This window comes from Gavia stellata, chromosome 13, assembly GCF_030936135.1.
Source record: "Gavia stellata isolate bGavSte3 chromosome 13, bGavSte3.hap2, whole genome shotgun sequence".
NCBI lineage: Eukaryota > Metazoa > Chordata > Aves > Gaviiformes > Gaviidae > Gavia > Gavia stellata.
In genome coordinates, this window is record NC_082606.1 from 12,646,819 (window position 1) to 12,673,096 (window position 26,278).

The 26,278-nt window shown below is 38.8% G+C and overlaps 1 protein-coding gene across 1 annotated transcript in view; it reads right to left on the reverse strand.

Moving 5' to 3' along the window:
* The window catches only part of FBN1 (fibrillin 1), a 157,504-nt gene that overhangs the window by 89,235 nt on the left and 41,991 nt on the right, over nucleotides 1-26,278 (reverse strand). Inside the window, exons 6-9 of the mRNA XM_059823839.1 lie at nucleotides 12,763-12,960; nucleotides 9,318-9,443; nucleotides 4,669-4,794; nucleotides 625-783 (exon numbers count right to left, since the gene is read on the reverse strand). Coding sequence (XP_059679822.1) covers nucleotides 625-783; nucleotides 4,669-4,794; nucleotides 9,318-9,443; nucleotides 12,763-12,960 — 609 coding nt within the window. The remainder of the gene's footprint in view (nucleotides 1-624; nucleotides 784-4,668; nucleotides 4,795-9,317; nucleotides 9,444-12,762; nucleotides 12,961-26,278) is intronic.

The following is a 26,278-nucleotide window of genomic DNA, read 5'->3' on the forward strand; positions in this document are numbered from 1 at the left end:
TTCTTCTTTCCTAAAGCATTTCATTAGGTTTCCAGTCCTAAACAATCTCAAAAACATCTTTCCTCCACTCCTTCACACTTAGTTTCACAGTCTGCTCACTATCTGCTCTAAATTCAAATCTCACATTATCTGGGGATCTTAATACACAGGGAGGCAATAAAGTACAGCACATTTTGGTAGCAGACAGAAATCAAACTTCAGGTGATGGCACCTCAGAAAGCTAGGCATAAGAGGAAGGAAATCCCAGTTTTCCAATGAGAATGAAACTGCAGAGGGAATAGGGATCTATTAGAAGGCTCTGGAGGAAGTAACTTGAGCCTGAAGAAAATGGTGAAAACAAAATCTGAATCAGGTAAGGTCAGAATAACCAGGCTACAAAACATCAATTAGCAACAGATAAAATCCTTTGTTTATGTCTGCTTGCCCTAGCCTCCTAGGGGTCCTGAGCAACCCACCATAGGAGGCTCTGCTTTGAGCAGAGGGGTTGGACTAAGCGATCTCCCAAGGTGCCCTCCAGTCTAACCACTCCGTGTAGTTCTTTAATGAAAACATTACCAATAAAAGAAAATCACTGTCTAATTCAGTGTTCAACCACGCTCATTACAAATACAGGTGGATTCATACCGGTGGATCTGATCGGGCACATTTCAGGAGCGGTGGCTACACCAGAAGACCAGCATCGGCCGCTGTCACAGCAACACTGCATTTTGGACAAAGGCTGCGGGAGCTGATTGCCGCAGCGCCCATTGGTCAGAGAAGAGAAGCAGTATCCAGGACGCACATCTACCGAGAGAAAGAAGTGGATATGTAATCATCAGTCCAATGAGGAATGTGACTTTCACAAAAGGGAAAGGTCCTGTTTTTCTTGGTTGATTACATTAATGATGACATAGCACTTGCAAAATTACAACAATCAGAAAACAAAAGGCAGAAAACCAGAAAAATCTAGATAATATTTGGGCTGCTTTGGATTCAGGTGTAACACCTCCTGTGAGAAAGCTGAAGTGAAATATGGAACAGCAATGAATTAATGGAGGCAAAAATAGAATAGAAATATGTATTCAATATATAATAAAATATGCTTCTGTGCCCCCAAAGAAAAATTGCAGTATCATCTCTATTACAGATAGTACCAGCTGTTTAAGCTTTGATTTGAAAGCCACTGATGTACAGCAATAAACTCACAGCATTAGAGCTCTCAAATGAATTAATTCCTTTTTCATTAGTCATGGCTTCCCCAGCTGAAGATTTGACAAGATATAGGCTTGCAGGCAAGATAGAGCAACACAGTTTTAACTGGTGCCATCACATTGTTTATGGAGATGTGCTGGCTTTCTGTCTGAAAAGGGTAAGCACGTGCTGTACGAAGAACGTCTTGTACCCAGATTTCATACACTCAGCTCTAATACTGTTGCACAGAGATCCCCCAGCTTACAGAAGTGAGAGAAAATGTGGATGGGAGCAAAATCTAAAAAAAAAAAAAAAATTAAAAAAAAAAAAATCTTGTGATACAGTCTGAAGCTCTGAGCAATTGTTTCACAATATGTCACATCATGTCAAAATCTATACAAGCTGTGGTGTGATTTGATGCTACACGATAAACCAGACCAAGTTTGTTTCTAAAATATACGAACATTTGCTGTCAAAATGTAGAGGAAAAAGTTGCAGATATAACCTTACAACAGCAGACACCATTCCCTAAAGAAACAGTATCTCAGTTATCCAGGGCATGGTGGATTCATCTGTCTAGTAACAGTGCTTTCCAGAGTTTACTAGCTATCCTAGTGGATATAAAAAAAAGCAGGGAAGTTTCTTATTATTTTGAGGAAATTGATATATAGTGATATGTTGGGAGAGTCTGCGATGGTTCTGCCTTTTATTAGCTGGAACCCTGAATGCAGATATTACTGGCAATACAGCTAAAAGAGTTGGTTGGCCTTTGCTTCCAAACTTTAGTTAGTTCACTCATATTGTCATATAACGGAAATCTGAAATGGAGAAAAAAAAAAAATCTACTCAGTTCTATTACTGATCCCCTATTTTCTCTTGGTACCCAACTAAACTGCCAAACACATACACTCCTTAATCTACCATTTTAAAAATTAAATCAAGCTCTGATGCAAACTGTTCCCTGCTACATCTGTTATAATTTTGGTGTTCATATGGAGTGATGAGATATTCAGATGCTTGCTGTGATGGTGGGGTGGACAGTAAGGAAGTCAGTCCTCTACAGACCCTATCATCATCCTCTGTAATTCATCCTTCTCAGTTTTGGTCAGTACCAAGTTTTGAAACATTTAAAAGCAGTAACAGGCAGAAGTGGAAAAAGGATCTACATGGGATCTGTGCAAGCACACAATGTGCCATAAAAAGGTAAATACACAGCAAACATCTTCATCTACCTACAGGTGTAAGAGCTTGTCCAAAAGCCACATCATTTTCAGAAAAAGAAAGTAAGTTTGTGAGAAAAATGCCAAATCTTTCCATATTCCTAATCAGAAGTGATTATTTTTTTTCTTTTTTTCCTCTTTAATTTTCTGTTTCAAATGGTAAAACACACAAATAAGGGCAAGAACAGCACGAAACAACTTTTTTATTGTTTCAGCTTTTAATATTTCATTATTTTTCACTTTAAAAGTATAGTATTTTGAAAAGGCAAAAAATCACCATGAAAATAGCTGTCAAGAAAAATGTGCCTCAAAAAAAAAAAAAAAAGGAAAAAAGAAAAAGCCATCAAAAAGTAACATGGACCAAAAAAAATTATGCCAGCTGGAAGTTTGGGCTAGCAGCTTTCTTCATAGCACTTTTCATGTTGAGATGTCCTGCTCTTGTTTCTGCTGTTCAGCTATAGAAGATACTATTTTTGCTTTGTCTATTCTTATTTTTAAGGTTTGTAATAATGGAACTCCTGGTTCTTGCTTTGGATGTTTGGCTCCAACGCTGCTCAGTTTGAGTCCCATAAGGGATACATTTCTCAGAAGCACTTCCTCATCTCTTAACAGAATAGACACGTTCAGCTAACACTTTTCACTTAAGACAGGCAAGTTGTAATCAAATCAAGACTAAATGTTTCGCCCAGCTCAAATACAGATTTGGGCTTTGCCCTTGTTAATATGGCAAGTATGCAGTCTGCACATTAGACATGAATCCAAAATATCTGCAGATAATTAATAGTGCTTCCCATTTAGCACGTTTTGCCTTGGACAGAAAGCCAAAATTTTAATGATGGCTCATAGTCTGGCTTATCACTTAACACAGCCTGTCATCATTTAAATAGCCAATTGTTTAGCTGAACTAGTTCAGCCTACAAATATAGTGGGTAAAAAAGGCTGGAAAACCGCAGGAATATAACATGGGTGTGAATGTTGGGCAGTCCTGACTGAGCAATGACTATAAAAAGTGAAAAGCAAATGGAAGTTGTGCATCTCTAGAAATTTTTTGTTATAGGAAGGTGAATCTCCTTCATAAATATTAAGTACAAGCAGCAATCAATGATTTAATGATCCACAGTCATTTAGGGGCTATTAATCTGAAGGAATAAAGCAATTCCCACTGGCATTTTAAGTGTACGGTATGGATCCAATCTACCAAAATGCAGTTCTTGATAATGGAAGAAATATAGTTCATTTCTCACAACCTGCAGAAATAGAATGGCACCATTCAAAATGAATCATAACCCAGACTACTTCCAGATCTTTTGGGGAAGCTGGTATCATTTGGTATTTTTGTCTGTGAAGACTTTTTTTCTATTTTTTCCCAAATTATTTTCTACCGAAGGTACTAAACACAGGGTGCTCTTTTGAACCCCAGTGCTGGCACTGTGTATAAGCCTTTAAATAAACAAGCCAAAACTGAGGAAATAAACCTTTCATTTGATTCTCAAATAATAATAATTGCTCAAAATTCAGCACTGGCAGTGAAAAAAGAAATTACTGTGTAAAAATGAGAAAAAAAAATTAATTGAATACTTGACCTGCCTCAGAGCAGGCTGTACACTTCCCAGAAGCAGTAAGTGCTAACACTACTCTTTCATGGCTTTGGCACTGCAGTGGCAGTCGTTTAATTCACACAGTCCTTTGGTTCCTGGTCTGGCCTTTGGAAGACAGGTTCTGCTCTGCCACAGTGAAAGCCTGAAAGAACTGTACTGCCAAATCATCAACATCATGAAAGCAGATACAAATGTCCCACACCCAGCTTATCACACTACTTCCTTGAATGAAAAATATCTGCATTAAGGTCATAACAGTTGGAATGAGGAAAAAAAAAGCTGATTGGGGCAATTACCTTCTTTCTCAAGTATATTTGCTTTTCTAAGTGACTGGTGAATATAACATGGACTAAATCAAAGACAAACATGAGAGCAAGAATATCAAGGAGATACGTAAAAAAAGTTCTGCCTATTTTAAGGCAACAAATATGGCATAACAGAAAAACTGTAGTAAGAAAAATTAAAGGGAAGGTCACAACAAAGAGGGAAAGAGGAAACACATCCTGCAAATGGAAAACTCATTTCAGAATACATATATAGGCACATGATGTACTTCTATATAAAAAGAAGGATTTCAAGATCACAAGTTGAAATACATTTCTGGTACACTGTTACCCATTTTAGATATTCATGAACGTTCATGACACCTACTGTCTTATTATTTACAGGGTTCTACTCACCTATGCACTTTAAGCCATCAGGAGCTGTATAAAACCCTGGAGGACACTTGCAGAAGTAACTGCTAACTGTGTTTGAACATTCTCCTCCATCACAGATTCCAGGAATGGTGCTGCATTCATCAATATCTTTAAGGCAAAAAGAGAAGCAGGGGCAGGTTAGCTAAATTAGTTCTGGCACAAGAATAGCTATTTTATAATTAGTATTAATGAACAAATTCAGTCTAGTCTGAGACCCCTCCTAACTTATATACTAGGGGTGTAATCAGCAGTTTTGAATCAGGATCTTTTGTTAGGCATCTTATAAACACAACTGAAACAGAACCTAAGAAAATACTGTATCTGTAAATTGCAAAAAGCCAGAGAGTTGGTTTTATTGCTTAAAATAATGATGGATGAAAATCTTAAACTACAGAGGGGATTTACTAACTGTAAGTAGACCATAACCCTTCCAGTTTGAATTCTGCACACTAGAATTAAGAAAACTGCCATAGGACCTGTAATGACCATAGCGATGAGGAGCTTAACCGTTATGTCTCATAGTATCTCCAGCAGCACAGCGTCTCCTGGCACCATACTGAGGCAAGTGGTTCAATACTGACTCAAACGGAAATGTAGCACCTACTGAATTGCCCATCCTTCTTGCTGCACTTGGGTTTTTCTTGGAAATCCCCCATATAAAAGCATTGAGCAGCTAGGCACTGTTTAACTAATGCAATCTGACAGGATTATAGCTCAAAGCAGGATGACTGCAGGCAACAAAAATTACCTTTCCTGGCTTTCTCCACTAAGTGAATGTTCTGAAGTTTCAACAGATTTCTAGACAGTAACTGAAATACCTACTGCAGAAGTCAGGCAATGTCCATAATTCCCCTTAGATTTTGTCAGCAATTTTAAAATAAAAGTCCATATCGTGATTTTCTTCACTAACAAATCTCAATCCATGTATTAAATCATCATTACAGATCCAATGCAGAAAAATTTTCAAAGTCTGCAGAAAAAACCTAACAAATACTTTCTTATACCTGATCGTAGCTGCACATGTGAACAGAGGGAACTTGAAGGGTTTCTTCCACAGCTAGGAGGTTCATGTTATCTACAGTCATGTGAGTAACAACCTATGCCAGCCCCAATTGCTCCTTAATTACCATCAGTAGCCTGCCTGTGATGTGTAGTTACTTTCCCCCTGGTTTCCAGTGACTGTCTTAACAATACAGCTGTATCTGCTTAGCACTGCTCTCATCTTCTAGGAACCTGGAGTCCAGCTGAGCTTAGAAACAGCTCGCTTTTTTCCACGGTACCTACAAGAAGAATCCGCAAAGCGGAACAGAAAGGGAAGTTATTCTCTAGAGTGATCAATGACAACTGCCTGTCACAGCCATCTACAATCGCCCAGTTGCTCTCCTGACATAGAGAATCCAGCCAGGAATAATGGCATCACAGGACTCTATCCAGCCTCTCCTCCAGAGATCTACGAACAGATAGACACATGGCTGTAATAATGATTTCACCAACCACAAAAATTTCTGAGATGAAATACTGCAACACCACCCAACACACCAAGGCAAGGAGTGAATAATATCATAGTCATTAAAAACGATTGGAGGAATTTAAATGTAACGCCTAAATTGGAATTTGGCCCCAACAGATGGAGGAACACCCAAAGTCCCACAGGACCATTAACGAGTGTTTTAGCAAGTAGAGAGGATCTCTGTTCTACTTCTCCTGTGAAGACAGTAATACAAAAATTCAGTAATATAGAAACTATCAGTTCCTCTTCCCCTAGGTAAAGCATTGGATGCTCTAATACCTTTGTGGCCCCTTGCCTTTGCAGGAAAGGAGTGGAGGGACTGGGGTGGCATACAGACCTTGCAGACCAACCCATGCTAAGCGGTGCAGGGCCTTGGGTCCCTTGTGCACACATTCCTCCCCAGCATCTTGCTAGCTGTCGTGATGTGGGTCGCATTCCTCAATTGGGTGTGTGAGAGGGGTGTGACTTTTTGTTCAGTGCTACTTCGAGGGTGTTGCCAAAGCCTCAAGTCCGAGTGCCCTGGGAGCGCTGCTAAGAGACTTCTGGCTTCTGCTCCAGGATTATACTCCACAGGAGTCCCAAAAGTCTCAGTGACAAAAAATGTGGAAATTGAATTTTGGTCTGAATAAAGCCCTTAATTAACAGACAAAAATGCAGTCGTAAATGGATCAGATTCAAGCATTTTCTGACTCAAATTCACCAATGTTTATCTCAAAGTCAGTGTTGCCGCTGTTTATATAGAGTCCGACCTTTTTAAAAGCAAAATCATCACTCTTTATTTTAGGGTTGAGCCTAATCCAAACAGTATTTCACTATTTATATTAGTGTTGACATTAATATAAGCAATATTGTCATTGTTAAGTATGCAAGTTTCATAAAGGTAAGTATACTCGATGTACTCGCAGACATAAATGTCACTCCAGGAAAAATTACTCCCCCCCAATCACCACAAAAATGTATTTACCTCAGCATTAATGCAACTGGAAGAGGAATGGTTATATGAAGCAGTGAAATAATGTAACACTGAAAATACAGTTTTCCACCAGCTAGGCTAATAAAGAAAATTTCATCCAACACACCTCATTTCCCATTTTGTTGCACTGTCTCACTGTACCTGATGACTTCTATCATGATCTTACTTTAATGGGGACCCACTGAAAACACAGCACTGGTAATTCAGCAGGTAGCTCCCAGTTCTACTAAATCAGTGACCAAGGACACATTACAGCTGCCAGAAGTCCTACTTGCTGGATAGGAAGTTAAACCAAGCACATGATCAGATGTTAATTATTATGTATAAGAATTAATTACAGTTAATTCCTATAAGGCAAATACCTTGTCTTATATTGGAGATTTCAACTCAAAACTCAAAGGGATAATTTAAAAAAGCAGAATGAATATTCTGTTGTTACGTGATTATGCTCTTAACTGTTGAATCACTATCCTATTCCGTGCTGCTGGTATAAGGGTGCTACTTTTAATTCTTGGAATTGTATTAATACCTACACAACTTTAACTAAAATTGCTTGGTACATGCAATATGAAGATGTACTGAAAGTAAGTCTCTATCTGCTGAGGTTCAAAAATGTACAGGTACGGAACTGAAGAAAGAAAACTTCATCCTACCTTTGCAGCCAGGCAATCACTCCAAAGGGATTTCACAAGATGGGGCAGGAAATTTGTGGCAGGATTTGGGAATGAACCAAGCTATCCCAGGTTCTTGGGTCCAGTCCCTCTATTATTACCAAGTGCAGGCTCTGAAGGCAGTAGTTGTTTGGGGTTTTTTTGTTCTTTGTTTGGGTTTATTTGTTTGGCCTTTTTTTACATGATTCAGCAATCGAAAAATACTGTAGGAATGTTTATACAACGCAGCCTATGCAAGCCTACAGTTCTCAGTTTTTCAAGTACTAATACTTAACAAGGCACATGGTTCAGTCTTTCCTATTCACCATGTTCTTGGTACTTCATCCACAGAAGGAAACACTTGCAATGTTGTTCTACCCTAAAGGTGAGTTACTTTCTGCCAAAACCATTGGCAGTCAATATGAAAACCATGCTGTGTACAAACTCTTCTGAAATTGCTTTCCCTAACCTGCAATTAAATTATAAAGTTTTGCTTGAAATAGGGATTTTTCTTTTAAGAGAGTCATAATTCTTCCAAAATGACTAAAAAATTTTGAGTGCTTCCTTAAAGGCACCTGATGCACGAAAGGGTGGTGGATGCACACCTTACTCTCACAGTCACACACCTTTATGATATTGAAAGTTGGCACTCCAAAATCACTAACCACTTATGAAACCTGTCTGCTCAATTGAATTTTTGTCTAATGACTGAAAGGAGAATCAGTTGTAAGAGTTTAAACATTATCTGAACTTCACTGTAAAGAAGATTAATCAAAACTGTGCAATTGACACATTTTAGTACTATGTTCCTTATGTATCCATAATTCTCTTAAAGCAAAGGAGACATCTATGCCTGATCATTATATTATAGAGAGAAAAAAAATACTGTCAAATCACAGCTAAAAATTAGCAAGATTCCATAATCACGCACTGCAAATTTCCACCTTACATCCAGCACCTGCTGTACTTCCAAAATAGCATGACCAATAAGGAAAGATAAAACGTTTGTCTTTCTTTAACATCTGCAACTGTAAGGATGAGTTTAGAGCATAGTCCTGCAGTCTTCAGTCAGCAGTGTCAAACTCCCATTAATGTTAAATACAGTTTACCTCAGTAGGCGGGAAAGTGTTGAACCTTCCAGTCATACACACTTTTTGGTTAAAAGATCCACACAGAGATATATGCCTCAAGCATTTCTAAAGCAACATATCGGTTAAAAAGTATTTTTAGTTTTACTGTTTAATTTGTTTCAGATGTACCTTTAAGTCTGTAAAATGTTACGTGAATAAAAGGCTGGAAAAAGCTGCAGGGCCAATATGTAAGATTCTCTAGTTTAGAAGGAGAAAGGACCACTATTCATATTTGTTGTGAAGAATGCTATTTGCATATACAAGGCAAAAGAGACTGGAAAGTTTGTTTCAAAGTTCTAAACAAAGTTGGCCCCAAAAAGAAGACTTTCTCCCCTTTACTTTCAGAAGGAAGTTCTAAAAGTTCTTACCGTCGCATTTCTGTGTCACTTCATTAAACTTGTGTCCAGCTGGGCATTTGCACTCAAAAGATCCAACAGTATTAATGCAATTTCCCCCTTGACAAATCCCAGGGATGGCTTGGCATTCATCCACATCTATCATATAAAAAAGGAAAAAACACCCACTTTTAATTCATTTCTCAAGAACAGCCATAATAATTTGTCTACACAAAAATTAAATATGCCTAAATCCATTCTTCACCCATCACAATATTATGATACTTGCTTGCAAAGACAGACACTAATTTTGTAATTACTCTATGCAAAGTATGATTAAGTACAGTACTCTAAATATTTTCTGCACGAAATCACATGGTTATTATTGTTACAGACATTAAACATCTAACTGCTATTGCTTTGTTTTTCCAAAACATCTGGGGAATGGTGTGCAGAGAACACTGCCTGCCAAAACCCAGGTTCTTTTAAAGTATCTGAAGCTGGGCACCCAAAATCACTTGTCCCTTTGAAAATCTTAGCAAGTCCATACAGTGTATAGCCCAGCAGTGCAGAGATGCAGGAGCCGTGGAGGAGCAGTGTGCAATGTGCATGGAGGGGGCCTCATGGAGAGGCATGGGGAACTGCATAGTCATTATTAATGGAAATTATTAACTCGTCACTCCAGTAAGATCAGACCTTAAGCTGTGGTTAGGATTTCACTCAAGAAGTTTCATAGCCATAATTGATGTCACAGAAGGAATTATTAATGACCTGCTTAGACATTCATAAATTTGGAGGGGTTTTTTCCCTTATTTCTCTCTCTTTGCTTTTGATTTTTTCACTCAAGAAAATGAAACAACAAAGATGATATCACAGGCTAGGTAGGAAGCTCAAGACAAACATTTTCAAGACGCCCCAGTTTTTGGCCTCACAGCTATTTTAGCACAACAACATGTGTGTCGTCACTTAGCTGCAAAAGTGTTGCTAAGGCTTAATAACAGCTAGAGAAAAGAGACTAAAGGAGGAGGAGCGGCACTGCAATAGGAGACAGTGGAGGTCTGGCTCACAGTCCCCAGGAGCTGCCCTGCGTCTGCTGCTCCCTGTCTTTCGGGAGCAAACGGAGCACTCGCCACTCTCCAAAACAAACGCCTGCGCTTCCCCCATCTCCCCAAGGAGTACCAGCTGCTGCTGGTTAAACCCAATTTCTTGAATTCTTGGGCTTCACACTAGGATCGGTTTCAATGCAGGGACACAAGTTGAAGCAGATCACGCCTTCAAATCTCCCTTTATAAATCCCAGAGAGCCAGCTGTAATGCGTCCTGTAGTCTGAAAAGCAAAGTATTATGTCTGTACAAAAGGCCAAGAGGCAATTTCCCCGGGAGCCACAAGTAGGAAGTTTCAGGAACACCAAGGGGCATATCTGTACCACATCGCAGAGCGTTATGTAAAGATCCCCAAGCCAACTGAAGCGGGTCAGGGGGTGCAGCAGCAGAGCCAGAGCAGCACTGTGCCTGAGCTAACCGCTGTGGTGGGAGGCACAGAGAACTAGCACAGCGTCAGCACCCTCGACACAGCCCCATTGCTGCAGGGACTCGAGCTACAGCAATATGCTGCGTTTTAATAACAGTAATCAGCCAGACTTCATGGCACTGTACTGACTTTAAAAAAAATTTAAAAAAATAGACCTTATGCTCCTGAGTCACAATGTCTGTTTCAAAATCCCACCTTTTGGCTTTCATTTTCCTCCTTTGTATCTTTAAAAACCTCAGCTGTGATATTAATTTAACTTTCAGCCAGACAGACAAAGTCAAACTGTGGGCAGCAATATTCTATTTACTTTTTAAAATAAACTTGCCCTCCCCTCCATTTTATTTTTTCTGACTTCTCCACGCAATAATAACAGTTCCTTTTTCTCTTCAGAGAACCTGGATTTTATTTAACCTGCTTTCCTTTATTTAGATTGAATATGGATGTGAAATCCCTGAAATGTCTTCAGTCTGAATGGATGTTATCTGATTTCAAAAGGACTGGATGTAGTACAATTGCATGAAAAATAAAGCTAATATGTGGTTCCGTAGCAGATCTGTTGAAATTATGAACACATTACAAGAGAAGGGAAAACTGGAAAGTACAAGTCAAACATACAGGGCCAAAACTGTGTTGGCACCGCATACAGATTAGCATAAATGTAGCTGCATGCTAAGAAATGTGCAGCAAGCAGAAGTAGCCTTATTCCAAACTGCACAAATCCATTGGAGAGGTCATTGGAGCTTTTCCGTGACACAAACAAGAGGGATATAACTAGGTGTGGCATGAGTTCAGGGGTGTGGGCCACATATTTATGCACGTAAGATTTCAGAAGTGTCCAGAACCTCAATTCACAGATTTCTGCACAATTTAGTTCTGACCTTTACAGGGCTGGGGGCGGGGGGGGAACACACACAACACGACACCAGAATGGCTGAGGTCAAAATATGAGCACATTATGCAGCGTACACAAACATGCCCATCTCGAAGTTCATCATGCCTGTCTGCAGGCACCAACCAGGACTTGGCTTGTGACAGAGGATACCTACATTTTTTAATGCAATGGAATACCTTTAAGTCCTTCACAGGAATTTTGTGATTAAATAAAATTACTCATAGATTTATAATGTTTATCTCCCCTATTTTCAAAAATATTGTAGCTTATTAGAAAATGTTAGACAGATTGAAATAAACTAGCCCCAAAGATATGGTCCTGGGAATTTATAATCCACATCGGTTTAATACATAGCTGCCCCTGTTAACTTTCTCCTGTTTCCTGCCAGACATCCAGACAATAAAAGAATTTAGACAGCTGGAAGTATTAGAATAAGAGCCAAAAGCAGTGTAAGGACTTTCTATGGTAAGGCATGCTCAGAAAGAAGTAAGCAACATCTGGGTGGATTTTATGATTTGAAACAAATGCAAATGCATTTCCAAAATTGTATAATATATATAAAAGGGCATTTCAAATGGCATGACATGCACTTTTCTCCAGGTCAAAGCAGCGCAGCTCGAGAGAGAAGACACCCAAGATGAATCCAAAATCAACAAATTTTAGCTAAAATATGCCACACAGGTAAAGGGAACAGTATTGCCACAGGCTGATTTTTGCATGTTTTGAGTGCTTTTTGAAACAGAATAAATTCCCCCACGGAATCACCGAGTGCTACACTCAGAAAAACACCATTACAGAACCAAGGGAAAGGGCTGCTGGCAGTGAGAAATTCATTAAGATGCTGGCTGCTCTCACATGACCTAAGTTACTAATGTACTCACTTGAACATCAGGCACTCACTGAATCATGAAGTAATGCATCTGACAATGTTTTTCCATTCTTCACACATATAGCTGCAAATGGCTTAGGACAGGTTATTCACAGCAGTGTAACTCAATTAAGATTAATCCAGTAACAATTTCAGCAGCTTTTGGGGAAGCTTTGCTGCTAACTTACCTTGACAGGCCCCAGTTCGAATGTTTGGAATGAAGCCTCGGCGGCAGGGATGCGGCTGGGCAGGACACATTTCACAGGGGTGGCCCCATGCTCTCCCAACTGTTGCACAGCAAAGGGTTTTTGTGCAGACTATTCCACTGAGCTGTCCCTGGCACATCTGGTTGGTTATCAAAGTGAAGCAAGGGCCGGTCCTGTAATCTGCACCAAAGACAGGAAACCTAATCAGCATCACAATAAAAATACACAACAAAACTCACAATAAAGCAAAACAACACCACATTTAGGCAAGTCTTCTGCACATAAATTGCCCACCAGCCCAACAATTTTACTTAGCAGTATTCTGCAGAGGATTTTTCTCAAGTTTTCTTCTCATCCAAATCCATTGAAAATAAGCAGCTCTACAAATACATTGTGACTATTTTACCAGGAGTACTGTACACTAAAGATTCTGCAGGTCCTGTTTGCTGCTTGGTTTACTCTCTAGTAATACTCTTTGGGAGGTCTTTTCACCAGTTTGTTTTACATATCCAGTGCATTAACTCAAATGATACTGATAAAAGACTTAGGATATGTTTATTTCCACAAGTGTTGTTCTCAAATGAGTCTCAAGGGAAGAGAATACAGACTGCAGGAAGTTTTTTTGAGGACAGTTTTCACTGTTATTCAGGCATACGCTGTACCAGATATGTGGGTAAGCTTTGCCTACAGCTGAATGGAGGGCATGTGGAACACATCTGCTTTGATTTGTTTATAGTGGGACAGACCACTTAGCCAAGAGACAGAATTAAACTAAGATGTTAATAAAATACTAGTAGGCTTTATTTTGTTCCATTCTCCAAGGGCAACAACCAAACAGTGGTACTGCGAACTCCTGCTGTCTCCTGTACATCCGGGGTGCGCACTGCAGTTACTTCTTCACAAGCAACCCTAAAATGTTTTTCTGTTATGGTGCACCAGGACCCAGTCCAGCATCCTGTAAGCATAGCCAGCAAGTTATGAACCTGATGTTTGTCCGGACTGAATAATTACCAGGTTCCTCAGCCAAGGTCACTAAGTAAACCACACTGCCTTATAGTCATGACATTATAAATTCCTCCAATTTTCATGCCACTTCCAAATTTTGTTGTCAATAACGTTTCCACTAAACCATTGATAAGTAGTGTTAAATAGGGGAGAAGGAAGAAAGTATGCCTTTCCCATCTGCCCCATCTCCCCACTTCAGGTGCACCTTGAAACCTATCATTTAACTAATCTTCATTCCAATCCAGGCGTGCTATGTTCCTATGCTATAATGCTGCTGATTAATCAAGCCACTCTTTGATATAATAAATAAAATAGCTTACAGAAGTCCTGTAAGCTATACAATAGTGCTATATTGTTACTATTATCTTCATCAATTAAACATGATCTTCTCAGAAAGCATATCAAGTTAGTTTGAAAGACCTAAATACCATTTGACACTAAATGACACTAAATACCATTTACTCTTCATTAACTATGTATTACATCCTATAATTGCTATTTTATCTTTTGCCTGTTTAACAAACCTATAATAACCCAGATGATCTCTTTTCTTTTTAAAATATTGGAACAATAATAATTTTCTTCCAGTCTCTGGAAACTTGTCCTGTATATCCAGATTTATGGAGAATTAACCTGCATGATATGAGAACTCTTCAGCTAGCTCTTCTCAGTCTGCCTGGTGCTGGTTAGCTGGACTAGCTGTATAAAAATATTTAAATACAATTACTGCTATTTAATGTCATCCTTAAACGCTATCAGACTGCAAATATAAAATTTCTGTCCTATCCCCTCCAAACAGTACAGCTACATTTACTGAACACTTCTCCCTCCTCTTCCCTAGCAATTCTGTGAGCCTCATCATAAAATGGGTCAGAATCTCTGATAACATCTCTCTTACTCTTGATTACTTAATTCCTTTTCATCGTCTTAACTTTTTTTAGCTTGGTATTTCTCATCATGTCCCTTCACTTCCCATATTAACTTTCTACACTACAACTTCTATCAAGTTCTTTTCCCATTTTTAAGCATTTTTGTAACTGCTTTCATTTTCCTAGCTAGACAGGCTTGTTTTGCTTTTGTCAAAACTTATATTGCCTTCTTTCTCATTTCTCATTGTAGAAATGCAGCTTTGGAAGCATGTAGTACAAAGCCAAATATTACCAGCTTTATCTTATTCCTTCAGCACACAAATGAATACAAATAAGTCATGATCAAGTATACCTATCAATAAAAAATTTTCGTTCCAAGATCAATTCTTCATCCTTGAACAAGATGAGGTCTAAGAGAGCTACCTACTTTACTGTATGCAAAACTCCTGATATTAAAACTCCTAATACTAAAACAACAGCTGACAATTTCTTTAGAAACACCACAGACTTGTGTCGGCAACAGGAAATCTCCAGTGTACCTCCTCAGAATGAAATCCCTTGTTGTAGATTGTCCCTATGCTGTTTATATATAGACGGTTTAAAAAGGAGTCATTTTGTTCTCTGTCACAGCGGGAAGCACGCATCAGACAGTACTGAATAACCCATCTTGTATTTTATGGTAGAATATGAATGGATCAGCATTTACAATTGTTTGCTTTCAAGCTATAAATGACTTAGCAGTGGCTAATATGACTTAGAAATATAGTCAATGAAGTTAACTTTATAATCATGCAAATCTTTCCACAAGGTTTCAGTAACAAGAAGTAGGTCAAATATGCACTCAAAACCAAGCAAATCCATCTCCTATTTGTTATTATTCAGTTCATAGCACTTTTGTATGGAGAATTATAGACTTTATTTTCCCCTAATCCTTTGCCTTGATAAATTTTATTCTTAATACTCAGTCTTCTGTGAGTACAGCTTTCCTTCTTTTGCCAAATGCAATCTTTCACCTTTTCACATGTAAGATTTTCTTTTGCATTCTTAATGGACAATTCTAAAGGTCAGAAAATGCATAAGAAAAAGATAATTTGGATGTACACACCGACCTATGGCCACAGAGAATACATTTCAAGTCCATTTTTTTTATACAGAGGCTTAATAAGAAAAGCTCTAAAATTAAAGCATTCTTAATAGTGAGTTTAAGATGTTTTGACACATTACAAGATGAAGGCCTACGAGAAGGAAAAGGAAATGGGATTCCACTAACACGATGAAAAAACGAAAAGAGAATGGTATCACATGTAAAGAGATTTCCTTGAGTTACACCATTTTCCTTGAAGGTGTTTGGTTTTATGAATCATGCTGATTTCAGAAAAGGCAGTAAAACCCAAGGGTCTATGCTACAAGGCACTGACTTGGGATACGAGCTTAAAACCCAATCTTATTTTGTAACAAGAAAGTTTCCTTATACGTTCGTATTACTTGCGGTTACTCAAACAACTTCAATGCGTAAAGCTCAAACACAAGGTTCCAAGTGATCAGTCAGGAGTTGAAAAGAGAGGAAGGGAAAAAATATAGCCAGAAAAGCTATTACACAGTTTGTTTGGGTTTTTTTCCAGAGGTAATTTCATTTTAACTGAAGAATGTTGAGACTTGAAATTATTTTAGTAAAAAGATTTTTATTTTAAGATGTGCAGCTGGTAATTCAAATGTTTTAAGTCACTTCTAATGCAAATTTCAGCATGTGGAAGCAGCCTTCAATAAGGCATTAGTCACGGTTATCTAACAACTTCACATCTGCTTCTTCACATACTTCTTAGCTATTTTGATAATTCCACAGGGAGCCTCAGACAACTGAGAAGATGGCAGAAACTGTAAAACCTCTTTTTGATGGCATATGAACTTAATGTGCAAGAGGGCAATAGAATGAGGCTGGTTTACACCATGCAAGAATCCAGCTTATTAAGGCCTCAGGAAAGAATCAAGCTGCATTTTGATCTAGAGCTTGTTCCTGTTTCAGCCACAATCATCAAATAATTTTAGTTACCTTCTCAAAAGATCCTTTATGTTCCTAAAAGCACCAAAGAGGCTGCTGAAATACGTAGTACTGGCAGGCTTTGATCAAAACCAAGCACAACAATAAATAATGGTAATTGTTCCAAGTAATGCTGGACAGCACCAAACAGGCTCCAAGCACCAGGACAATGCAAGACTTTCAACACCAGATACACATCTTCAGCCCTCAGTTCATGTTAACCTCTGTTTGTTTTCAAGCACAATATAGTTTTTAAAAATAGAGTTTAAAAGATTTTTGAACTAATGGAACCCAGATTAAACAATTATGCTAGTGCAAGTATACTGGATGAAATTCTGGTCACTCTTTCCTCCAAGATCCATTCCTTATAAATCGCCTATAAAGAGTTCTTGATGTTTCAAATTAACAGCCTGATTTTGCAAACTGATAACCACCTGTTGGGGAGGTTGTCAGACTCCTCCACCCTCATTAAAATAAATGGAGCCTCTGTACTCGGCTCTGGTAAGGCCGCACCTCGAATACTGTGTTCAGTTTTGGGCCCCTCACTACAAGAAAGGCATTGAGGTGCTGGAGCGTGTCCAGAGAAGGGCAACGAAGCTGGTGAGGGGTCTGGAGCACAAGTCTTGTGGGGAGCGGCTGAGGGAGCTGGGGTTGTTCAGTCTGGAGAAGAGGAGGCTGAGGGGAGACCTTCTCGCTCTCTACAACTACCTGAAAGGGGGTTGCAGAGAGGTGGGTGCTGGTCTCTTCTCCCAAGTGACTAGTGACAGGACTAGAGGAAATGGCCTCAAGTTGCGCCAGGGGAGGTTCAGGCTAGATATTAGGAAAAAGTTCTTTACTGAGAGAGTAGTGAAACATTGGAACAGGCTGCCCAGGGAGGTGGTAGAGTCACCCTCCCTGGAGGTATTCAAGGAGCGTGTGGATGTGGCATTGTGGGATGTAGCTTGATGGGCATGGTGCTGTGTGGTGTTGGGTGGGTTGGTTTTTGGTGTGTTGTGGTTTGTTGTTGTTGTGTGGTGTGGTTTTTTTTTTTTCCCAGGTTGGACTTGATGATCTTACAGGTCTTTTCCAACCGTAGTGATTCTGTGATTCTGTGAAACTGAATGGGTGCAAAGGTCGAATGATGGGACCTTAGCAAGCCAGCATTTATCTTACCACGATCAAGATCTCATTACTGAAAACAGAAAAATGCCATCTCTTGCCATCATAAAGAAATGCATAACGATAAAATTAGTGCTGCTTTTCCAGTTCTTAGCACACAGCATGCACAGTGCACACAGTACCTTGTGCTGCACACTGGCTGAGCAGCAAACCCAGAACTTTGCTTGGAGGGAGGAAGCATTCCTCCCTAGCTGTTATTAGCACTTCACATGGGTAAATTCTGCGTGAACCCCCAAATCCAGTCAAGACTGCTGTGTAACTGAAACCACCCTCAGCAACACAAACTGGCAACTTTCCCTTTCTTTAGTACAGGGAAAGAAAGGAATATTCCATTATCATACAAAGAATGACAGAAAGGTCAGAAAGGACTCTAAGGCAAGTGAAGTACCTTAAAGCATACTTTCCTGCCTAGGAGCATTTTTGTTTCTGCTGTTTGGTGGGTTGGTTGGTTGGGTTTTTTTTTTACCAGCTGGGAATAAAAGAGGATCATTGGAAGTGAGATCACACAAGGCAGAAACACAGTCTTGTCTCTGCAAAGCCTACTCAGTGTTGCTGACGTGTGACCCACTGCACCTGATAGCCCGTGCCACTGCTTGGCCAGCCATCAGAAAAGAGAATCGCAATCAGTTGTACCTGGGAATGCTGTTTTGGAAACTGATCTCACACAGCCATAGGATAACACTAGCTAAAAGGTTGGCAGTTTGAGTTTCAAGTAGCAGAATCTTTTTAACACGGTACAGGACTTCAGGCAAATTTCAACTATTTTTTCTCAAGCATACAAAATGTGTATTTCTAATGGAAAAAAAAGAATTTTATAGCAATTAAGTTTTTCTGTGGCATTCTTAAAGTACAAAGAGGAATTCTAAATGGTGAGAGAGATAGTAACTATGCAGTTACAAGCAGAAAAAAAATACTGGGTAATTAAAATGCAGCACTCTGCAGTCGGGTGCAGGAACAGTATGAGAAATTGAGCTTCCATCTTTCCCTGGCCTGGAATGGCAGGTGCTGAGAATGCTATATTTAAGAAAAGATATCACATCTCTGTTATAGAGGGGAAAAATTTGCCTTAAACACAAGTTTTAGAGTAGAAAAAGTAGGATAAGGATTAGAAAAACAGATGATGGGACTTCCAAAGGAGTTTGCAAAAATGTCCAGTGGCTGGACGCTTATCTATGGGAAAAATTAATGGGGGAGAAGGTAACTCTGAATGTATCAACTCAAATGTCACCAGTAAGAATGATATGAGAATGACATCAAGCAAATTATGTTTTTGAAACAGGGATAAAGACAAGTATTTTAAAAAATTAGCTTTCACTGAGCCATGAATGAAGAATCTTAAATGAATCCTAAAAATAGGCATATATAATCATATTTACCTAAACTGATTCAGGTGTGCTTGCACAAACAAAACTCTTACCCCTTTTCGTGAGTTTAAAAACCAGGAATGGAAGAAACGTATATCAGATATTCTGATCTAAAATCTGAAATAAATGGTGACACAATGGCAGCATAGATAGGATAAGAAATGCCAACTCTTAAAATTTTAGTTGAGAAAGCCATGTTTCTTGACAGGATTGGAAACCATACAATACCTCTCACTATACAAACAACTGTACTGTTAATGGAAAAGCACAGCTTCCATCACTATATGTTTCACTGTACTTCAATCATTTTACTCTCTTCAGAAAAGGTAGCAATACATTTAAAGATGATGGAGAACACCACCATGTGCCTCCTTTCAGGAAGCAGGATCTGCTGTGCCCGAAATGAGAATTTTTGCAGTAACATTCCAAGAACTACAGAGAGTCTCAGAACTGACACAAGAGCACGGCATGACCAAGCTGACTGCAGCAGTGAGCACTACCATAGCACAGAGAGTTACAGAACACAAAGGTTTAGCATTTCAGGCTCAATTTCCAAATGTCATTCAGAGTGATTCTAGGTATTTTCAGACATACTAAGATCTCCTGAAAAGGACAGAGAGAACAGAATGCTTTACACACACACCCCTCCCAAAAGAGTAATGCAAACCTCCGTGTGTCACTGTCCCAGAGAAACAGGGAAGTGCAATGTGCTTGTAACTCCATTTTCACTTGCAGAATGTCCCTTTCAGTCGCTTGTAGGCTATCATGAAATCATGTTTTGCATACAGGACTTTGCAGCTTTTAAGTGCTGGTCAGAAAAGTGAATGACCATGCTCAGGAACCCTTGGGATAACTATTACTTACCTTTGTCTTTCCTAATAGGGGACATGTCACACACCTCGCTTCACAGACTCAATCAAGACCAGACACACAACACAACATTCCCATGTGAGCTCAATGTACTGACTTCCAACCATTTAAAGAGTCAGACACAATAATTCTGCATCCACGGGTGACACTGAAATGCCAGCTGATAAATGCATCCAATCACAACACTCTTTTTTCCACACGGGCCATTTCCTTAAATAATTACTCACTGGTAAGCAGTCCTTGTCCTCTCCTCCCCCAGCCAGACACCATTACTCACCCCAGTCAGATCCCAATGTGTCATCATTGGAAAGTACATGGCAAAGATATCAGAGGGTGTTCAGAAGGAAAGAAACCAAAACTTTGTAAATATTTTAAAACCTTTTTCCTACAATGTCTAACACTTCTTACCAATGAGGTCTGATAGGTTTAGCTGCGCTATGTGAAGAAATTATCACCATGCCACTTCTGTCTGCTCCCTTCCAGTGCCAGAGATGGCTTCACATATTAACAAGACCCTTTCCCAGCTGCTTCAGCACACAGTGCAGCACAGAGCTCAAACTGCTGAGATTTAACACTGACTAGTGCTAAGATGTCACTGGAACTGGGGACTCGGAGTGAAACCATTCAGGCACCATTTCTGGCAGGGGTATAAATCCGGCAGCAGAAGTGTCTCAAAATACCATAGCTGTGCTGAGGACAGATCACAGCTCCAAGTTGCCTTTTGTTATTCTAACAAGAGTAAAAAACATCCATGGAAGCATATCTAACACTTGCAATAAATAACTTCCACTGGTATCATAACCCTTTATTCTGTATTAGTCAGCCACAAAAGTTAGTTACTACCTCATATATTCCAGCCCCAAGAATATTATCCTCTAATTCATGATTCTGATGACCCCATTTCTGCATGTCTTCCTCACCTTTGCTTGTTGCAAATTGTTCTCATATATTGACTTGCTGGCACACTTCAGCCTAAATTTATTTTCCATTCCGTAAGCTGCTTCACAAATCCCTTTCTGCATAGATGATCTGTTTAACATGTCTATCTAGCAAATATTATCTAGTCTTCCTAGGATACTGGTTAAAGAACAGGACTTCTAAATAACAGCTTACTAACCATGTGAGACTAACATTATCAGTTGTATTTGATGTGCAGAACAATTCAGGCTGACCATTTTCAAAAGTATTTTGGCAATTCATTTTCAAGAACAAATACACAACTATCTTCATGCCAATTTTGTTCTTGCAACTGACCCAGTTCTCGAAGTCTGTAACTGAAAAGTAATAACATTACAGTAATAAAATATAAAAATAATATTAAAAAATTATTATAGAATTGGAGTGATTTGTTGCACACATTTTAATCCAACACGCAGACTAAGCATTTCACCAAAATCAAGGCTTTAGCTCTGTTGTTCCAAATTATGTGCGGCAGCAGTCCAAATACAGAAAATTGTTACCACATTTTATTCTTTTCCATGATGAAGAAAACAGTAAGCAATGCAGCTAAATGCAGAATAACTTCTCATTTCTGAATAATCAGTTACCTGACAAACTCTAACCCACCCTACTTTGCTGCATAAGCTACAAAGGAACATTTCTTTGCAGATTTTAATTTTCCAATTTCTTTCACAGGCTAGCAACAATGAAATAAAATTCTGAGTTGATTTCCATCTCTATTTTTTCAAGAAAGTAACTGACTTTGGTGACATATTTATTGTCAAGACCAGATGATTATTAAGTAGAATGGATTCAATTGAAGAACTCTGGAAGTTTCACTTAAAAAGAACAAGTTGGCTGAAGTTTATTACTTTTTTTAAAAAGAGTTCTTAAGAAGTGCCACGTTATAGAAACTCTCTTAACATACCACAAAGTATTAACTATTAAATAGCAAGGTAAAGACAAAGCTAGTAGATGAGCTCTGTATATTTCCTTTCTTTGGCTCCAGAAGACACTAACTATAAAATAACTGAGACTATCCAAAAGTTGTGCAAACTGTGTAAGAAAAATAGATCCTAAGAACTTACAGTCGATTAAATAGAACAACATCCAAAGAAAGGGAATATGCTTTCAGACAATGCAACACACAGGATCTAAAGAGATAGTGCTCACATTTAAAAAGGAGTGGGAGTGGTACAATACATTAGAACTAACTTTTTTTCTAAAATATAAACGTTCCTCTGCAGTGTCATGAAACACAATACAACTGCAGAGCACTGGAATGAAACTTAGACCAGAACTGAAAATGGGTTATAAATAAAAAGGGAAGGTGAGCGGGAGGAAGGGAGCCAATTTCACTGCTCAAACTAAGTGAAATACAATGAATAAACATACAGCAGAAACAGTGAGAAGTCGACTTGCTTTCAAGTGTGGATCACTTAAAGGGAAGGCAGTAAAGGTAATAATGATGTTTTGGGTGTTGTTAAGTATATATTATCATAATGACACATGGACAAGTAACTTTTGTGGTCCTAACAGAATGCAGAACTTATAAAGTCCTGGCAGCTATTTAACAAGGTAATTAGAGCAATCAACAATTTCTTCTTACTCCTTTATAACAGCTGCCAGGAATCATCTGGCTTGTCCTAAGCAAGCTCCCTCTTTGCCATAACCCAAAAGGACCAGCGCTCCTGAGAAATTATGGCAGTGGAAAACTTCTACTGAATGAAAGCAAGGGGCACGCAGATTGTATTCCCGGGAAGACTCCTCTCCACACGGCAGACAGTTCCCTGACCAAATTTCTTCAGCCAGGCACTTGCCTAGGTTTTTCTATTCTTAATACTTCTCACATACATGTAGTTTTAGTAATATGATTTTAGTGATGACAGATTTGATATGATGTAAATACTGAAAATTTTTTTACCAGCCTAAAGACTTTGCAATAACAACCTTACTCAAAAAAACCCCAACAGTATTAGTAACACAGTTTTATGTCGTAAATAGCCAGCTAAAAAGACACAAAAAAAATCTGAAAACAAGGACAACATATAGTATCTTGATCTTCACATAAATATTTTAGCAATTATTTAATTTCGTGACTGCACAATAACCCCCTGAAAAATCTCAGAAAGTGTTACAAATTTAAGTCAATAGTGTACAAAAATTGTTTCAGACACTAATATCTCACCTCCAACTCTATGGTAAAACACATCAACTACTCAATTGCAATACCACGCAACCCTCTGTGTTACAGGATCAGATTCCTTCCTCAATGAAACTGTGGCATCACTCTGTGTGTACATCAGTGTAATCATGACCAGAATCTGGCTCATTTTGCATAACCACATATATGGGATTTGCATTACAACGGTGGTCCAAAAATAAGCACAATAATAACATGCACTACTTAACTCTGAATTTCCAAGAAGGCAAATGATCTAACCCTTGACTCACAAGTGTTTTCAACTAAGCCAGTAAAATTTTATTAAATATATGTATTATACCCACCAATATAAAGTGCATGAGATGCTAACACTCGTCTGTTTCATCACTTAGTTTTTTGTACCTCTCAGTTATTATTCTTCTGGTCGTCTTCGGATTTTAGAGGTTTTCAATGAGTCTAGGGTTGTCTCTTCTTTAACACTTTCCTCTAACATTTACTAAAGCATTAAATTGCTCTATTGCTAACTGTCAATGATCTTCAGAAAATCTAAGATACTCACAGAGCTTCTAGACTTCTATATTTATTGGAAGGAGCCAACGAACATCAGATATATTTGTATTTAATTTAAAAAAGTAAACTCGTATTATTTCTTTCAGGTCTACTGTCATTCCTGTCTTCATTAACCACTTGGTTGAAGAAGTCTTCTCTTTGCTTAGCAGCAACGAGTGGATGTCCCCTGAAGACAAAGAATGACTGGCTTCAAGTGACTGAGGACTTTCTGCATCCATCCTATCTTTAATCCAAGGATTATAGAAACTATTTATAACAATTGTCAATTAAATACTCTTTGTTAAAACCACATCAAAGGCCTCATTCTCCCAAGCAGTGAGAGAGTACAGAACTAATTATAATTAAGTATCTTAAAATAGAAAATAGTCTTTACTGACTCTCCTGTTAGCGATGTAATGCAGATCACATTTTTTTTTAATTTTTTAACTTAATATATTGGTTGAGAACAATTGCAAGTCTTTCTAAAAGACTTTGAATTACCATGAATACTCTAGGAAAACATGGGAAACTTTTTGTGCTTTTACTCAAAATGCAAGCAACTCCACATTCTTAGCATATTGTTTAACATTTCTTAACTTTTTAATAGCATCTGTGCTGATGCCTTTGGCCTTTTCTTATTTGTCACACTTGCTGTGTATACATTATTCTAGTGTAACAGGTATTGCAGATCTATTTTTACCTCAGCACTGCAAACTGGCATCTCTTCTACTTGTTCATGGGAATGTCAGGTCCTAAGATTTCACTTGCCTCCACACATGGGGCAAATAGTTAAAACTTGGGAAACAGTCACCAGCTTGACTGCCTTGAATATGAACATTCAAGCTCTGAGACTGAAATCCTAACAGATTTCTGTTTCCTCCCTATTAGATAGGACTTGTTGGTTTTGTAGGTGCCCAGACACGGACATTCAGCATGAAGTCCAGGTCCCAGTTAGAAGTAAAGGGTTAGACTCATTGACTTTGATGAGAGAATGACAAGTCAGTGGGGGAATCCCGTTGCCTGTGACTGTGCATGCACACACCCACATGTAGAAAAGAGCCAGCGTTGGGCGGGGGGGAGGGGAAGAGAGAGATCCACCCAGCTTCAGAGGCCTCTTTCCAAAAGCTGGGCCATACTGGCTCAACCACAAGCGACACACTCCAATTGTATTTTACTAATTATGTGCTCACGGGGAATAGCATCAGAATCTTGGAAACCATAGTTTGTACTGAACGGTCCATTACACTGATCGCCATACAGTTTTGGATGATTTCTCACTACTTATTTTAGACATTCTGGGTTGAAAAACAAGGTTTCTCTCACCTCCATGCTGCATAAATCCCAGTGGTCCTTCAAAGCTGTTTTTTTTATTTTTTGCCATGACAATCACTGAAATTTATCTGTGTAAATGCACAGAACGTCTGGAATTAATGGTTTCATTTAACAGAGTTCGTAAAAGTGGTGCTCCAGAATATACGTCAGTGAGAACCAGATAAGTAATTTTTATTTGGGGGATGTAGGAGAAAGGAATCAGAGGAGTCAGGGGTTCAGCAAATGAGCCAGGTGTCTGTGAATAGCTAACCAGGGCACTGAGGAGAACAAACAGCTCTGGCCTGTTCTTTGCATACTTCAACACAGTAATGCTGATTTCATACAAAAATGGGAGATCCCAGTTGAAGGAGGGTGTTGGATATACATGCACATATACCCACACATACTTGCACTTTTTTTTTTTCCCCTCTTCTTTTTTGAGTACAAAAGATTAAAGCAGAAGTTTTGTTACACTCTGGCTATACAAAGATTCTCCAAAAGATAAGTAAATACTCAACATAATAGGAATCACTCAGATTTAGGTCAGTAAACTGCAAGCCTCACAAATCCCAACACAGGAGTACTTAACCTTTGAGTAACACGGGTGTGTTAGCCTGTCATGTGACCCAAGCCTCGCTTTCTCAGTTTACACCACAGGTATAACACACTACATAGCCTGGTGTAGGTACACATCACTGCTAATGCTTCATGATGCACGAGTAGTACCAGAACCTAAAACACATGAAAATTAGAGAGCCACAGAAGTCCTTTAAATACATTTTCCATTCTTAAAAATTATTAAAATGCCTTGAAATTAAGTATAGTGTTTACGGATTTGACTATGCTATTTATAGATAAAATAATTTATGTAAAATTTACAAAGCCCTTACAGGCTTTGCTTCTGTTTACAGATAAAAGTATCCGCAGAAACTGCTGTTGATCCAGATGCCTGTCTAATACATAATACTTCACAGCCTTACAAAATGCTGTGTATGAAAGGATGGAAACTGCTTTTTGGCCTACTTTCTACACTGACATACTGAAGAGGAGGGATAGTCTTGTGGTTGAGACACTTGGCTGGGACTGAGATGACCTGAGTTCAGTTTCAGACTCCGCTACAGACTCCCTGTATGTCCTTACACAAGTGACTTAATCTCCCGGTATATTAGCTCCCCACGTGTAACGTGGGGCTGCCAATGCTTTTGGATGCTGTTGGGGTTTTTTCCTCTTC